Raw genomic sequence first — 17,587 nt, forward strand, 5'->3', positions numbered from 1 at the left:
TCTGAGATCATTTCAAAAGAACCCAGAAGGATCTGGAGCCAAGTTAAAATGCGGGGGCGTATTTTTAGTTTCAGTGCTGTGCTCGGGCAAAGTGAGTCTGTTCATAAACACCTTTACAAAATGCTGAGGAGAAATGTAAGCCAAGACTGCTCTTTCATAAAAATTCACAATTTACAGTTACTTTTTATGCATTTAACATGATGCATCCTTCAATGTGATGGCAGTTAGAAATGTTGCAAGATAGAAGGGGTTTCCTTTACTGCCCAACAATAGAGGAAGCTTGCACTGACAAAGGACACATTTGTTTGAACTATAAAAATGTTCAAATCCGAATAGCACAATTATTTTTTCACTTAATTTACACTACACGCTTAAAGCTACGTTCAACACAGTTCCCAACACTTTACTAGGGAAATGCAACACTGTTTAAGTTGGGTGAACTTTAGATAAGATAACTAGACATAAAAGCCAGAATGTCCCCAAATGTTGATATTTAAAAATAACTACGAGTGTGATGAGAATTATTTTACGCACATCCTGGTGCAAGGCTAACAAAAAAATAGCTACATAAGGATTGAAGTGATATGTAAGTGTATTTAAGTGTTATTTGAAGTATTTGTGTGCATTATGTATACATATAGGTGTGGTTTAAACTTTTCAAACATTTTGACCAGACAAAGATCCAATTAAGATCTAACTATATCTTGATGAAACTTTTGTGGCATTAATTAAGTGTGCAAGCGTTACAGCACTCCTCATTTAAACATACCTATATCATACTGTTCTACATGAATCATAATGCTCTTGCCACTTTTGTTGCATTTACATTAACTGAGGCTTTTTATCACAGTTAAACACATCTCTTTATACCTTTCTTATTTATTAAATATAAATACCAGGCAGAAAAAGTTAAGTACCCTGTTAGTCAGCTACTTAACCTTGACTAACTCAGTTCCTGTATGGTGTTTTATCATTCTACTTCTGCTTCCTGTTGGTCATACACTAGACTGTTGAGAGCTCTTTACAGAGCTGTGTGTGCACAAAAAAAGCCATTTGACCTTTATAATAAAATGCCAAAGACCAGAACGAGTGTATAATTCATTAAAGAGTGAAGATACAGAGTGAGAAGTGCACTGCTCTGACCTGTGTGACTTTGATGTGGTCTTGAGGCGAAGGCTCACACAGTCCTGTCAGATCTGGGTTTTGGGTCCGGCCATCGGGGAATAAATAGCTGGAGATGAAGAGACAAATAAAATTAGAGGATATACACAGGGGGGAGAGACTTTAAGTATCCTAGGGTATTTCGACTGGCATTTTCATTTAAAAGTTATCACCATAATTAGTTAGCATGATTATACTGCATGTATAGCTAACAGGCTGCGGCAATGAAAACATCTGCTCAGTCCTTTCATTCAATCTGGCACCATGTTTTTAATATCATCACAGAAATGATGCATGTAAAGTACGTGACTATTTTACAAATGGGTCAGATGGTGTGATTACCATTTGATAAATGCTTTGTAGATTCAGGCGATAAACTGTATGGGCTCTCTTGGTTTAAAATCAGGATTTGATTACAGGTTGGGACAGGCCAACCATAGCTTTCATTAAACAAAGGAATCAACGCTGGCATAAAAAGATGAGTTTCATGCCAGCCAGCAAAACCACTGACTGAGCTTCGCATTAGAAACCAACAGTTCTATTCTGGTTATGATAACACTGGAATGATGGGAACAGGCAATATGATATGGCTGGATTGGTTTAGAGCTAAAAGGCAGATTCAATCGTGGGATGCAAAGCAGAGCTGCATAGTTTAAACAGAGATGCATATTTTGTGGGAAGAGAAGGGGAAAGAAAATGAAAAATGGCAAAAAAGAGAAGTCCTGCATACGACAGGAAACTTGATTATCGATCATTTATTAAAGCTGTGTCACACGGAGACCAAGACCGAGCCACAGAGACACCGAGCAGAGGTTCAGATGAAAACCTCAGAGGAAAATGTCACATGTAAGTGTGCCAAACAAAATGCCAGTGGACTTACAATCCTTCCCTGAAACCATCAATGAGGGCCTGGAAGAGGGGTTTATTGTGGGGAATGGTCTGGAGTATGTTTCCATCTGCCGTCACGTAACCAATGGCCCACTGGCCCAGACGTGTGCAGCTCAGTCGGAAGATGTAACTGAGGGAAGAGAAACATGGAAAATAAGACATACAGCAGTTGTCACTCTTTACTGCTATGAAAAAAAATGATCAAATAGAGGATGGTGTCTTGAAAATTATGCACACTGAGAACCATGTTCTTCAAATATGCATGGAACTGTTTATAATAAAATAAGTTCAAATGCAAATACAGTATGTAGGATAAACTATACTATGACACTATACAAGCACATCTAATTTGCATGATCATGAAAAGATATCTCATTCAAACAAAATAAAACAAAAGCAAATGACGTAAAATGCGTTCTACATGTATATGAAGATAAATCAACTACAAAAATAATAGGTTGTAAAATATATAGAGAGGGTTCCCACATAGTTTCACAGACAACGTTTCTATACTTTTCCATGACTTTTCAAGGCCCCATAATAATTTGTTTTCTTGCCCCACAGAAACAGCATCAACAGACAAGATACATGATGAGCAAAGACATCATGTGCATCTCACCTGCTGCTAACTGCTACAATTTCTGCTAATAGATTCATTCCAAAACAATATCAAAATCCTAGTAAACGCTTTTTTCTCATAACACTTATACACATTACATGAACAAACAGGAACAGGAAGAAGAAAATCTTAAATCTTAATAAAATACCTACCCCTTAATGCTCCAAAACTGTACACACTGAACCTTTAAAGTAGCGTTTTCTGTGGTGTTTTGTTGTAAACGACAAAGTTATGTTAACATTATCACTGAGTATCACTGATACTCACCAAAAAGCATTGTATGTATCCTTGAGGTCTAAAAAATGCACTGAATGGATTTTCTCCCTCATAAAATATTTGGGATGCAGATGTTTTAAAAGGTATTTTATATCAAGCATTGTTTACACCCATGTTTACAAGCTAGCAGTCTTCTTCCCTGTCTTTGCTGGCGTATTGCTGCAAATCTGTATGTGAAACTGTCACCTGTGGATCAGTGGAATAGTGTGAGTCTGTGTATGCATGTACAAAACAGATACCCACTCATAAGAAAACAGCTTAATAACAGCTTCCAGAGGTCAAAAACTCCACAGGGAAGTTTTAGAGTATAACCATACGGTGGCATGGTGGGTGTGCCTTCAATAACTGCTCATAGTCAGTTAAACTGGTTTGTCTCATGGGCATGAGCAGCTGTGCTGTAACCTATTCTAGAGTGAAAAGTATCAGTACAAGAGGCCACATCACTTTGCAAATAGCAGCCACTCTTCTCAGTACTGAACATTTGCTGCCTCCTTGTTTCTCTGTACAAGTTAAGCATTTTGGATCAGGAAGTTACTGAACTAAAAATCAAGGGTACTGAATATCCTTGTAAAGAAGCGTGTCTTTGTTATTACACTAGCTGCAACATTCAGGGAAAGCTGGAGAGCACTGTTATGTGACTGAAGTACACAAGAAAAAGAGCATCACATTAATGCGGCCAACATGCAACGGATGCAAATATTATTGTTTCCTTATCAGTGGCAACATTGAAGGATCGAGTTTGAAGGTACTGAACAGGTGGAAAAAAGTAGCCTTGGTGATGACCTCGGTGTTTGGCTTGGAAGTGGAACACCTGCTTATCCCATAATACCAACAGAACACTCCTGACAGTAAGCTGTAATTTATAGTGTCAAAATGCAGCGCTCACACTGACCAATAACTGCTCAGATGTCAACGTGGCCCTACACAAGCCAAGCCTAAACAGTGACATCAGCTTTCAGTGTACAATCAGGCCATTGATGCTAGGTACCAGTGCCATGCTGCCCTGGGTCCTTCACACACAAGCCCACACACACACACCATAGTATAATTGGCATGTGAAACTGGCATCAAGACTGAAGTTGGGTCCTGTATTTGTATGTATACAAATCCAAACTTTGATGATTTGCATTTCATGTGTGTGTGCGTTTATGTGCAGAGTCATACATAAAACTGATGATTGTATTTGACTATACACTCAAACACATCATCTCCTGAGCAGGGACAAAAATAAGTCCTGAGAGCTCCAGTAAACCTGTAACCATGCTGCTGCCCATGGAAACACACGAACATGGTTACATGATGAGTCTCATTAGGTCCCTATAATGGAAATAAAAGTCAATTGCTCACAGTGCCAAAAATGCCCTCATATAAGCCAATGATGGACATTAAGCTATTTATTTCAAGTGAATGGGAGGTGACTGGGAGGGCAGAGCCAATTCAGACATGCACTATGCTCAGAAATGTGCAGTTATGAATAAATTGTTGCACTAGTGATATCACATCTCTATTGAGATTGCATTACAAAGCGTGTGCCTGTATGCACATGTCTTTCTCTTCACGGCTCACCTGCCAGGCTTGTGGATGAACTTCTGCAGCCGTGCTTTGACCTCATCGTAGGTGAGAAAGGCCATGTACCCCGGGTGAGTAACTGCCAAGCTGTTCCAGTTCCGCAGCAGGGACGACCAAGGCTACACACACACACAAACACACACACACATACACAAACACAAGAGTGACTCATCTGATGTGTGAGTGAATGGACACAGCAACAATTCTATGTAATGGAGAAACGTACTGTATCACGGATGACGCTGAAACAACCATTTGTTGAAATCAGTGTGATTTACGATGGCCATTTCAACCTGGGTCAAGCAGTGTAAGAAGGTCCTTAAAGCAGAATTTGCAGCACTTAAAACAGCATGCAACTCATTTGGCACCATCTGGACCCACAGAATGAGGAAGGCTAAATGTAAAACAGCAGCCTGCTTCCCATATTGTATATAAAGAAAGCACAAGTCAACTTTATGTTTCTTTCTTCAAAAACTACTTGACCCAAATCAAGGCAAGCCACCAGTACAACAAGAGGTGAAGACTTAAGCAAGAAAAAAAAAAAAAATGCTGCTATAGCTGACTGAGTGTGGTAGTGAGTAGGTGGTTCCGCAATTGCTTTCAGCAGTCTGTCTAGTGTGTGAAAGGAAGTAGAATTAACACGTATCACAGTGAAAATGAGCTCCAAAAGACACGGGCACGGCTCAATCTGCTCTCACTTGTGATAGAACTCAACTTTCCTTATAAGGTTGAATCTGCCTGTTCCTCTGTATTAATTAAAACCTGATGTTGGGTTTTTTTTAAAATATTTTTTGAACAGAGGAAGTGACAAGTCGAAGCTGTCTAATGTTAGAAGCATTGTTTCTCATCTCTCTCTCAGCTTTCTGGCTTCATGTTGTGGGTGATGTAGTATCTAGTAGATGTGCATTTACTTCTCACCTGCTCCACTTCCACTTAACTGAACAGAGTAACCAAACCTTTGGTATTATATTGGATCATAATCACCACCACATAATTCAGGGTAAATATACTGCCAAAAGTTGCTGCATGAAACATTTGAAGGGCTTTTGATAGTCATAATAATTTAAACAAAACCCATAATATCACTCCAAGTCTACTGCATATCAAGGACAGAGCTCAAAATGGCCACAGGCTCACTTCCTATTCTGTGTTTGAGGACATTTAGAGGAGGCTTTTTCTCTGTGTGAGGGAGGGTCATAGGAAATGTCTGTAATCTGTTTAGGCTTCATTAAGCTTGTCGGTGCTCTGCACACAAGTAGCCAGGGATAATGTCACTGATGGGATAAACAACATACACAAGTGCATACGAGATATGATGCAAGAGGTTTTAGATCATGTAAATTAAAACAGAGATGGGACAAAAAGTCAATGGTTTTCATTTAGTGCCGTGTTAATTACAATGCTGATAGAAAATGCTTGCACTACAGACTATAGATAAGCGCTGGAGATGATGCCTGATAAACCCAACATATACCACCCCCTTCCTCTAGCCTTTCTATTTTTTTCTTTTTAACAGCCCTATTTTCTCTTGCTGCTTCATGCTTCATGCATGTGTATGTCAATAGTGTGGCCTATTACAAAAACATGACTACTCAAACAGATAACCTACTGACGCTCTGCAGCCCCAGAGTTTGCTAAACATCTACAAATTTTCATCTTAACTGTTTATCTTGCACTAAGTACCTTTCAGTGGTAACATGATGACATATAAAGATGACTGTCCTTGAGAAGGATCTCAATGTGGCCCTCTATCTGGAAAGCACAGACCTGTTTGGGCTGTCTGAGCAATGACAGACACCAGAGGGCAAAATAACTGCTAAACATTTATAACTATACTGAGTGAACAAGATGAAGTAAAGTTTCAACTTAGTCTGACAGAGCGAATAACTCTGCTGGCATCCTGCTAACAAGTTGATAGAGTTATCCAAAAAAAGAAGTGGCAGATTCGTTTAAGTTCATTATGTGCCGCTCAAATAGAATTTGTTTCCAACACCACGGCTAACAGACTGCTATGAATTACTTTCTATCTCTGTCTTTCCTTTGCACATTTCTCTTCTTGTTAGGTCACAACACAATGATAACACAGGGAGAACAGTGTAGAGTGTGTGTCTGTGTGTGCTCACTACCTGGAATAGCCTGGTGAAGATGTCAAACTCAAAAACAGAGATGTAGTCGTTGCAGGTGAGGTCTATGGTGGACTTGAGGGCCATGGCCTCCAGTCCAGAGCTGATGGGGTGAAACTCATGGAGAGACTGACGAAACATCTTCCAAGGCACAATGGTCCTGTAACACACAACACAAAACATGTGACAACACCTCCTTGCAAAAACTGAACATCAAAGCATCATAGATAATGAGCGTTGAATGTAGACTACCTGCATTTTGCCAAGACACAGTGACTTGATTGTAACTGTGGATTACTCATTGGTCTGTTGCATACTTCTTTTGTGCATTATGGGCCCTTAAATCACTGGTGCCTGCAACTAACGCACCACCAAAATGTCTAAATACAGAGATGAGCATTATTTCCAGTGAGTAACTACATTCTAGTGATTTATAAGTGGCAAAAAAAAATGCTATTTTGTTCAAGCGCTGTTTCAAAACTCCCAAAGAGAGCTTTAAAGGTAACTTGATGTGATCTTTTAAAGAGACAGAGCAGATGTGCTAAGAGATGAACATCAATGCATTTAAGTCAGCTTATGCAAAAAACAACCCTTTTCTATTCCATATTTTTAGTTCTTGTTAAAAATATAAGATATACAAACCTCACAGCCATCTGACAAATGAGGAAATGAATATATTAATATGTAGTATAGGGAAAACCCAGCTATTCAAATGATCTTGTAGTTCACATGACTGGATTATTTTTGTATGACTGCACTTGCTTGAGATCTGATTGAGCTATGTGCACCGAGGGATTGATTAGTTACAATGTCTGTGATTGTATATAGAACACGGGTTTCCATATTAAAATGACAAAGACCCGCCAAAGAGGACTCATTTTAGTCAAGAGAGCCATCTATTCAATAACCTTACATTTGTCCCAGAAAAGATATTTAATGTCTGTGACTACTTCAGAGGAACAGCAAGGAGATTGAAACTATTTCTCTCAGATGTCACATTTTCCTTTATTATCTTACTGTAGTAACTTCTCGTTAAAATGTATCTGTTGGGAACAGTCTATAAATGACTCCAGTTTGTAAACACTGGGGTATAAAATACAGTGTGAAAAAAGTAATGTAGAATTGGGCTCACTTGTCCCCGAAGGCGCGCCTCCAGAACTCTGCAGCATCTGCCTTTGTGATGCGGAAGTTGTCGCCCTGGAACAAACCATTGGGGAAGATGGCCTTCAGCTCAGCCAGCATGTGACTGAAGATCAGCGACAGCTTGGTGAGATTCCGCCTGTGGAAGTCAAAAGTAAAGGGGAGAGTGTGAGATTTCACGTCTTCATCATTGCACTCAGGGTTTCAGTGTCATCCGTACAACTTCAAAAGAGAAACGCAGAGCAACATTTCAAAAATGTATCAGCATTCCATGTGTTGATTTTAATCAGATGGCACTTAATACAGTGTGTGTATTACTGATGCGTCAATCCTCATCATGTTTAAGAATGTTTACCAGTGTTATGAGTTATTAATGAGGTTTAATGAAACCTGAATAGTTTTTTTGCTTGCTAGAGATTTTTGCAAAAAAAAAAATCAAAAAAAAAAAATGCAGTTCTTTGGAATTATACATTATAAATGTGGATCTGCACCAAGTGTGACCAAATATACACAAGCAGTATAAATGAAGACTCTAGTTATAACTTGTAGCTACAAGAAAATTGTATTTTAAACTAAATTAAAATCATCAATTATTTAATAATATAATTTAGCATTAATGCCATAAACCATTAAGCTTGCAAATACAGGTGATGACAACATAAGGAGTCCTGCTAATACTGGTTAGCTTACATGATGAAAAAAAACAAAAACATTTTTCTCTTGTTTGTGAAATATCAACAAAAATTAAATGACAGAAAAAAATATTCAAATGTGCACCAAACATGTTATTTCCTTTCTCAACTATAAACAGTAACCTGCTGCTGAGTCACCCCTCATAATGTAAAAAAATGCAGTGATGCGATGTTCCTGGCTTTTATACCAAATCTACGCCCTAAAACATCTTGCATGTAAATATGTATGAGTAATCATGAGTATTTCGATTTTTTTTAATTAAACACTTGCTTTCCAAAACATAGTGAATATAAATGACGCTAAAACTCTAAAAGAAACACATAAGCAAATATAAAGATGACTGGATAAACATTGTGTCCTTACATCTCTCTCTTCATGCAGACAGTTTTCTGAATACATCTCTCTTTGCCCATTTATTTATTAGCTTGTTTCTTCACTTCCTCCAGCGGGAAATAGGACTTGACACCGGTGCCATCTCACTGTCAGGGTTTATGACGGTTCTATGAGATATATCACTTTACTCACACTCCATCGGTAGCTTTGGGAAGATGTTCAGCTGTGTCTGTGTGTAGGATTGCGTGTTGCTTTCCACTCAGCTGTCTGAACAGTTGACCAAAAGCTCAAATTGTGATCACCATCACCATAAATTGAGGTTTCCTAGTATGTGATAAATGATCGTTTACTGTACTTAAAAGAGGATACAATAAAAACAGAAAAAATGCATCTAGATCTGCTGCCACTATTGTTGGATAAAATGATGGTTTAAGATTTAGATCTTCTGGATGCTGTTAGCCTGGTATTGTTGTGGCATGACAAGCTTCACAGTAACATTAAATTTGCTTTTATTTGTTTTTCCACAAACCATCTCAGTGACTCTGCCTCCATACACGTGAGGAGGCAACATGTATGTTAGCCATACCTCTTAAAACACGAGACTCACATGTAAACTGTGCTTTTCCATATGAGCTTTTAACGTATGCAGCAAGGAGAATAGGTATAAAAAAATAAAGACCCGTTTTTTTTTTTCTTACACAAGGCCAAGTTTCTGCTTGCTGTGCTCTCCCACTGAGACTTGTCCTTAGCTGCTTCCACATTACAGAAATAGTCACAGGTCCAGAGGGACAACACAGCAATGTTCTTGATCACAGAGTGACTGAGGTGTAGCGGCCAGGACATCATAGTATACAGCTCCAAGTTGCAAAAGACTGGTCGACAAGCACAGAGAAGAGAGGACGGAAGAGTAGGAGAAAAAGAGAAAGAAAAAGAAAGATGACAGAATAAGAGAGATGAGGAGACGAGAATAACTAAGGAAGATAAGAGTGAGGGAGGAGGATATAAAAAAGGCGACTAGAAACCAAGAGAACGAAGTCGCACAATGTCACCATACCCCTGCACCCCATCACAGCATTAGAAGTGTTATGCTGAGAAAGACATGATTTATGAGGCAGCACAGAAGGAGATTGTGCTTGGCTGTGGGGCAGGGTGAATTGACATGCACAAGAGAGACAGCAATGAAAGCGTGGCTACACTGCAGCTGCCCTACACTACACTATGCACCCTATGAGTGGAGGCGAGGGGGGAGTGGAAAGAGTGAATGAGGAAGGAGGACAGTTACTGAAGATGGATGAATAAGATTAGTGTACGTTGAGAACCTGCCAAAATAGACCAGTGCTTGTTAGAGGTGATAGTTCACCTCAGACGGAGCAGACAAGAATCTCAAAGAGAAACGCTCACAAACTGCAAGAAAAGTGTTGTATTTATACCCTCTCAGCAGTAAATGATCCTCAAACAGTGAGCACTCTTGTAGCTAGATGTCTAATCTTTTGAACTGCACTGCCTACTTGAAATCTACAGCAAAAGACTTGAAACCAGATGCAGGGACTGTGTGTCTTTGAAGTCAGGGCTACCCTCATCAGTGATGCAATGTGGAAAATGAGACCTTCAACTACTCTTGGCATTTCCCTGAGGAGCTCATGCAGCCCTCGTAGTGAACGTCTTCTCTTTTCAGTGTCATCACAGAGCATTTTGACACTGCATGACTATGTGTTTTCTTCAGCAGCTATCATCTCAGCAGGAGGTCCCCCTCTGTTTCTTCTGCCTCCAAGCCCTACTGGCCTACTGAGCCTTAAAGCTGCAGTCTCATCCATTCTCCCGTCAACCTCTCTGTACCCTGTGCTTTTGCTTGAGTTACAACAAGCCCCCTACTGCTCTGCTTTCATCTACAAGGTAATCACATGAAGACAGCTCTCCTCTCTGTCAACTGTATACCTGGAATTAGGATCTCCTCACTAAAAGCTTTCATTTCCACATCTCTGCTAGTTTACTGTCTTATGAATGCACTTATCCTCTTCCCTCATCTCTGAAACATTCATGAAGGCTACTTGAGAGTTCAAGCTTTTAAATTCCTACTCCTCTAACCCACCATTAAAGTTCATTTCTAAATTACCCACATATGCCACTGATATGTTTGAAGATTCTCACTTAGGGTCACATTTTCTGTGGGCCACATTATGCACTGAAATTTTATGATCCAAAGTGGCAAACGCTTGGCTAAAATTTGGCATGTATTCAACAGGCAGCGGGGCAGTCACTTGAGGTCCCTCTACAAATTTTTATGGGTGACATACAGAAAGAACAGCTCTGAAAGAATGAACCACAAGGAATCAGTTCCACCCAATTAGCAAAACCAGCTGATCTAAAAATGAAAAAAAGGGAAAACACAGCTTTTGAATTAATGTAAAAAAGGCAAAGAGGGGATACAGTGCATGTTATGATGAGCAGGGCAACCCTGATTATCACATGGACGTATAAAGAGACCTGGATGCAGTGTTGGAGGCAGGGCCCCATTCATTCCTATGAAAGTTGCTCAATGGCCCTTGAGCCCCCAAAACTGGCTACTTCTTGTTTTGCTTAATTGGATGGGGATAAAAATATTTAATTGTGTGGCACTTTAAGACTTTCCAAATGTTATCAAACCAAATAGATCAAATCCTGACAGTGAAACAAGTCATTTTGCGAGATTTGTTATGCTCAAAAACTTAGCCACTGATTTACAGATGTCTTTATTTTATGGGAAAAAGTCTTTTTGGGCCACAAAGCATCATGTGACTAATGTAATTATACTGTTTGGCCACTACAAAAAATTCAAAAATCCCAAGCACTTCCAAGGGACCTGGATTATTAGAGCAAAACAAAATCTATGAGCTGCTTTTAAGCTGGCTGACTAGCTGCTGCCAATAACGGCATGAGCAGTAGCTTCAATAATGGCCTTTCTGTCTACCCTGCATTCCAAAATTATTTTACCATGTATCAATGCAGCAAGATTTTTAAACCTCAAAACAAAACTAAAATTAGGGCTGCAAATAACAATTGTTGTAGGTTCTAATCTTGATTAACTGATTGAGGTACACATGTCAAAATATTGGGAAAAAATGTCCATCTCCATGTCTCACAGCTCAATATGAGTTATTCAGATTTCTTGTTTTGTTTGATTAATAGTTCAAAACACAAACGTATTTAGTTTACAACTATGCAAAACAAAAACAGCAGCAAATCATCACAACTGAAGAGTAGGAACTAGTGAATGACTGCTGATTGCTGAATTGTTGAAAATAAGATGCTGATTGACAAAAGTGTTTTTCTTCAAAAGCAAAAAAAAAAAAAAAACTAGACCTAATAAGACCACTGCAGTAACTGTGGGGTTTTACACATGCAGAAGGGGCTTGTTAGTTGTCTATCTGCAATACCTGCAAAAGTACACATGGAGTATCATGTGAAGTGGCATATGCAAATGCTGAGTCAAAAAAAATCCCCAAGCATGTGACTGTGCACTTCAATACGTGTTTAAAACCACGTCCGGGGATAACAAACCTCGGGTCAATATTCTGGGAAACACAGCCAAAAACAGTTTCACAGCCACCAGTCTAGGCTTTTTCTACACATGCACACAGTAATTCCACATAGACATGGTGTAACAGCAAATGTCCATATCGTGTGAGTGACTCAAAAGACAGAGAGAATGAATGTGAACACTGGCCTGACTGGCATCGAGCTCACAGAGTGGCACAGCTGTCTCTGGCACGAGATTTGCACAGTGAATGAGACTTTCTTTTTGTGTGTGTGATTGAGAAAACATCACCAAAAGCAGGCTGAATATTATTTTAAAACTCTAACAAACTCTATAAATCATACGTAGCGACACAAGCTGATATCTGTTTTAGCATCTCTCCCTCTCTCCCAGGCCGTGTCCCTCTCCATCCTACAATAAAAGCTCTGTACTGTGTATCTGTGTGCGTGTGTGTGCGCGTGCGTGTGTGCACTGGGCAGTAGCCAGTGCTTCTACAACTGTTGCTGCTCTTTAAGCTGCTGTGCCAACACAGACAATGCAGAGTCAGAGGACCACAGCCGCACAGAGAATGGTTTGCCGACTTACTCTGGATCATCATATGTCTATAGTGTTTTCTTTTTCCGTCTCACTCATTCTTAACCACAACCACGGCGACAAGCCAAACCCTTTTTATCTGAACACTAGTTTTTTGTCCACCATCCCCCTCATGCTATAGAATGACCTCTGACCTTGCAGCTGGCTGCTCCCTTCCTGTTTCCTGCTGGCTGTGATAAAGTAGCGCAGCTAGCCAGCCACCACCGCACTGCGCTAATACACCGCAGCACAGCAACCAAGGGGTCAGCCTTACAGAATGTGAGCCTGTCTGGATTGGCAGTCACAAGTAGCTGTAATATCATCATGCAGCTGTATTATCTTTTCTGCTTGAGGCTAAAAGAGAAGTGCAGATCAAACACAAATTGAGCCCTGCAACAAAGCTACCAAAAGTTACATTCCAAGAATTTCTAAGATTAACTCAGCTAGATCAGGACAAAGGGCCTGGAGGACAACTACACCTACAGACCAACAAAATACAGACCTATGATTATAATGCTTTTGGATCACTGCAGCCCTGTATTTTTTTGGAAAGTGACTGCATTGATTGCACAAAAGATCTAACAACTTTATGAGTCTATAATGAAGCTCCAGAACAAATGAAGTAATGAAGCTCCAGTTGCAAGCATCTGATTACATTGTGACACATATGCAAAGTAAAGGGAGCACCCGTTATGTTCAGGGTTAAAACTATTTGGAGACTGAATTTGTTAAAGTGGTGAATGGTTACACAAAGAATATACACATGAATTCAAAATAAACGTAGCTGCTGTACTGGCAAACAAAGAAGAGTATGTGTTTGAAATTCTTGCTTACCATTTTGCTCTAGTCATCACTTTATAAATTTAACTCTCCGGAACTGGCTTCAGTCCAGATCGCCATCAGGAAACAGCCATGACAGCACACAACACACACTCACAGACCTCAGACTACACTGCACTTAAGCAACAAAACACACTTAACTGCTTCCTTACACAACCTCCTGAATAAAAAACCCTAAATTAAAAAAACAGCTGTGCAAAATCCAGACCAACTTCTCCAAATGAGCATTTTGACTTTAATCTAATCTCTCTTTCAAAGTTCTTATCTTTCTAGTCAATTAGACAGGCTTGAAGATTATTATGAAGAAAATAAAGATAGCAAAAAACAACATAAAGCAACACTGTTTTAGTGTAATCATCTCTACACAGTTGACACGCCATATCTTGGTGCATATCTGAGCTCATTTATCTCTGTGAGCATAAACAGCAAGTGCTTTTTGTACCCTGTGGGGCTGAGAAGCTAGTGGGTTGCGTCATGCTAATCACCATAATCTAATAGTGTGAGGACTACATGAGTCGGTTGCTCACTGATACTGCAGTGACATAAATAACCCTGATGCTCTGCTATTTATGCATGTGAGTGTGTCTATGCATATATCTGCACATGGAGCCCCAAGCTACAAGTGTGGGCATATGTAATTGAAGCTGAAACACCCGCAACCTCTGAAGAGTGAAATGTGTTTTCCATTGCCAGCGCGGATAGCCATTTGGCTGCTAGGCTAACTGCTAAAAGCTTCTCTTTACTCCCAAGTCCATCATAACCAACTAGCTATCTGCTACAACCCCCTGCTGTGGCAATACTCATTTTCACTTCAGTCATCTCAGTTTGTACAGAGATTCAAGGAAAAAGGCAGCACATTCAGTTTGATTCATATCAAAGAGTTAATGCAGAGACCAGGAGAAGTGTGAAACAGCACTGTGGCTATCTTCAATATGAAGATACGTTACTGTAAATCAGCTTGAGACTGGGACAATGCAGCTTTAGTTCAGTTCAGGCGCATGACTATGTGTAAGGTCTAAACCTCTTTCAGGTCAAGCTGTTCTAAATTAGGCCAGCAGGGTTTGATTCTTACTCATATCTTTACTTGAAAAGTGGACAAACACTACAGGTTTGTGACATACTGACAAAGAGTTATTCAGTAAAATAGGGTTTCACTTCCGTTGGAGAGGAGTCTCCCTTCATGGCCATCACCATCTTTAATTTAATATTAGGTGAGGCAGTCTGTGAGAGTTCAGGTACAATCCCGTCCTAGACCAGCAGGGTAACGCATGCATTTGCACCTTTGAGCACAACTTTAAAACCTCAATAATGATACCATACCATGAAAACTGTCCAACTGATTTGCAGCAATATACCGTGTTTAAGGTTTACCGTGATATGAAAGTTGACAATTATCATACCATGTACATCTGCTTAACTACAATATTGAAAAAAGAAAACTGGATGGAGAATCTCACCTTTATTTTAGTTATTTTTTTAAAAGGGAGAATTTTTACACATACTTCTCTTTAAAAAAAAAAGTTCAGGTCTTAATTCTAGTTATTAAATATTTGTCCAATCAAAACTAACCCTTCTGTTTTAATTTCTTACAATGCTGACGATAGTAATAATGATGATGATAATAATAATTCTGTAATACCATGATACCACGATATTTTCTGAGACGGTTACCGTACCATGACAATTTCATACCTCTACAACCCTAGTATCTGAACTTATTAACAAGTTTGATTCTTAATGTCAAACAGCCCATTCCTGAATTCCCGGTTTTAAAACATGAGTGGTAGTTGATACATTATTAAACTAAATGTAGCCTAGCACCTACTGATAAAACAGGAATATATGAGACCCATGCAAATTTTCTCCTGTAAACAATTTGAACTGGCTTCATTGACATGCACTGCTGCATTTCCTCACGGCTCCTTCCAATACTTCACACACAGACCTTTCCTACAGTGTCATAGCTGTAGCGATAAGATGGGTTTTCAGATAGTCAAAGAGGAGAGCTGTGCACTCAGAGACAGACCTTTGTTTCACATGAACGTCAGGTACGTTTACAGAAAGTAGGAAGTCATATTTTAGGATGGGGTTCTTGTGGTGAACCAAAATAGAAATGGATGCAAATGACATTTGCAAATACCAGAGGTACTGTACCATACAATGCCATGTGGCTTGACTACATAAATCACTTATGACACAGGAGCGCTTTACTGTAAACAGCTGCAGAATGAATTTCACGCTCTGATCTTTTCATCTAGAATTGACAGCATGACCAAAATGTGAGCAACAAAACGGACTAAACTTTGAATAATATAACCAAAACATAAATGTTCAGACAGCCAGGTGCTGTGACATGTAGCAACAGCAGCCAGTAACTGTGTGGTGGTATTAGACACAACAGTGCCAAGCACCTGCCCCGACCCACTGAAAGAAAGGCCTCATGTAAAGTGTTCACATTTCACCACTACTGTGTTTCACACAAAGACATTAACAAAGTTATTAGGCATTAGGGAGTAAAACACAGTGTTTACCATAGAAGTTAGCATTTTATGGTGCGCTCAAATCTCTTCAACAATTTCTCAAATAAACACATTATTTACAGCAAGCTGAAGCATGTATTGAACAACTGAACATTGTCCTGATGAGTGAACAGAAATAGATCAAATCATTGTTGAGTGAAAGGCTCTTTATGGCACCTGCCACTGAAGCCTGAACAGTAGTTCAGCAGCAGAAAAGGCCGAATGAAAGACTGAGGAAGTTGTTCCTACCGACCATTGTAATAATATCACCGAAGCATGTCTGGAATGCATTTTTCTATTGTGCAAAGGACTGGAGCTATATGCTGTCAGTAAAGGAAGGCCAGGATGATGGAGGCAAGTAAAGGAAAAGGGTTGCTCGGGAAGTATAGTGCTAGAAGATGTGTGGATTAAACTATTAATTAACCATGTGCTTAGGTCTGCAACTAACTATTTAATGAATGATGGGCTGAATTGTTTTAACTTTATAATGTCAAAAAATTGTGAAAAATCACATTTCCAGTTCTCTGAGACACGTTTGACATGTTTGAATGTTTTATTTTGATCGATTAACAGTCCAAAAGCCAAAACAATGACTATACAAAAACACAAAAATGGGTCCACCGGATATTTGGTAACATGGTTTCTACCATCAGAGCTATTTAAGGCCATATTCTTGCATGATCTTGTAATTCTCGTGTAATCTAGAAATTTGAGTGTGACCTCATGATCTTGCAATCTTGTGAATTTAGTTGCCTCACAAGGTAATGTGATTTTGAACAGATCAGGAAGGACATCGGGTTATAACTACAGATACCTTTAACACTTATAACTATTGTTCCTGGGAACCTTAAAGCCTTGATTTTGGAAGAATTACAGCTTTACTATGTTGAGTCTTACGTTTTTTACTCAAGTGTTGTCTCATGTGAGGCAGCTCTTTATTTGTTTGCATGGAAATTCCAAATAAAAGTACAAAATATTTAAATATGATAAAGTACAGTTATGTGTGGTAAGAGTTTCTTAATTAATCTTTATAAAAAGATTAATGAAGGCTTGAAAGAGGAAGTCTTAGCTCAGATATCCCCTGGCTACACCTGATCAGCCTGAAATATTGGCCCTCGAATCCCGGAGGCTTATAGCTGTCATAACAATAGCAGATGTGTTCCAAGATGGTAATTGTATAGATCACTGTTACAATAAAATCGAATTGCATATACTGTGACGGAATGCCGTCCAGCCCTAGTTATCAATATATTTGGCGACTGTCAAGTTGTGAATTTAATCAACTATATCAACCTTACAAGTGTGCAGATGTTGTTAATGTGTATGACACTGGGAGGAG

The 17,587-nt window shown here is 39.3% G+C and overlaps 1 protein-coding gene across 1 annotated transcript in view; it reads right to left on the reverse strand.

Moving 5' to 3' along the window:
- cbl (Cbl proto-oncogene) overlaps nt 1-17,587 on the reverse strand; it is a 46,201-nt gene that overhangs the window by 12,758 nt on the left and 15,856 nt on the right. The window contains exons 3-7 of the mRNA XM_042486198.2: nt 7,769-7,915; nt 6,640-6,796; nt 4,511-4,632; nt 2,042-2,179; nt 1,144-1,231 (exon numbers count right to left, since the gene is read on the reverse strand). Coding sequence (XP_042342132.2) covers nt 1,144-1,231; nt 2,042-2,179; nt 4,511-4,632; nt 6,640-6,796; nt 7,769-7,915 — 652 coding nt within the window. The remainder of the gene's footprint in view (nt 1-1,143; nt 1,232-2,041; nt 2,180-4,510; nt 4,633-6,639; nt 6,797-7,768; nt 7,916-17,587) is intronic.

This window comes from Plectropomus leopardus, chromosome 6, assembly GCF_026936395.1.
Source record: "Plectropomus leopardus strain MGB_pleo_1.0 chromosome 6, ASM2693639v1, whole genome shotgun sequence".
NCBI classification, from domain to species: domain Eukaryota; kingdom Metazoa; phylum Chordata; class Actinopteri; order Perciformes; family Serranidae; genus Plectropomus; species Plectropomus leopardus.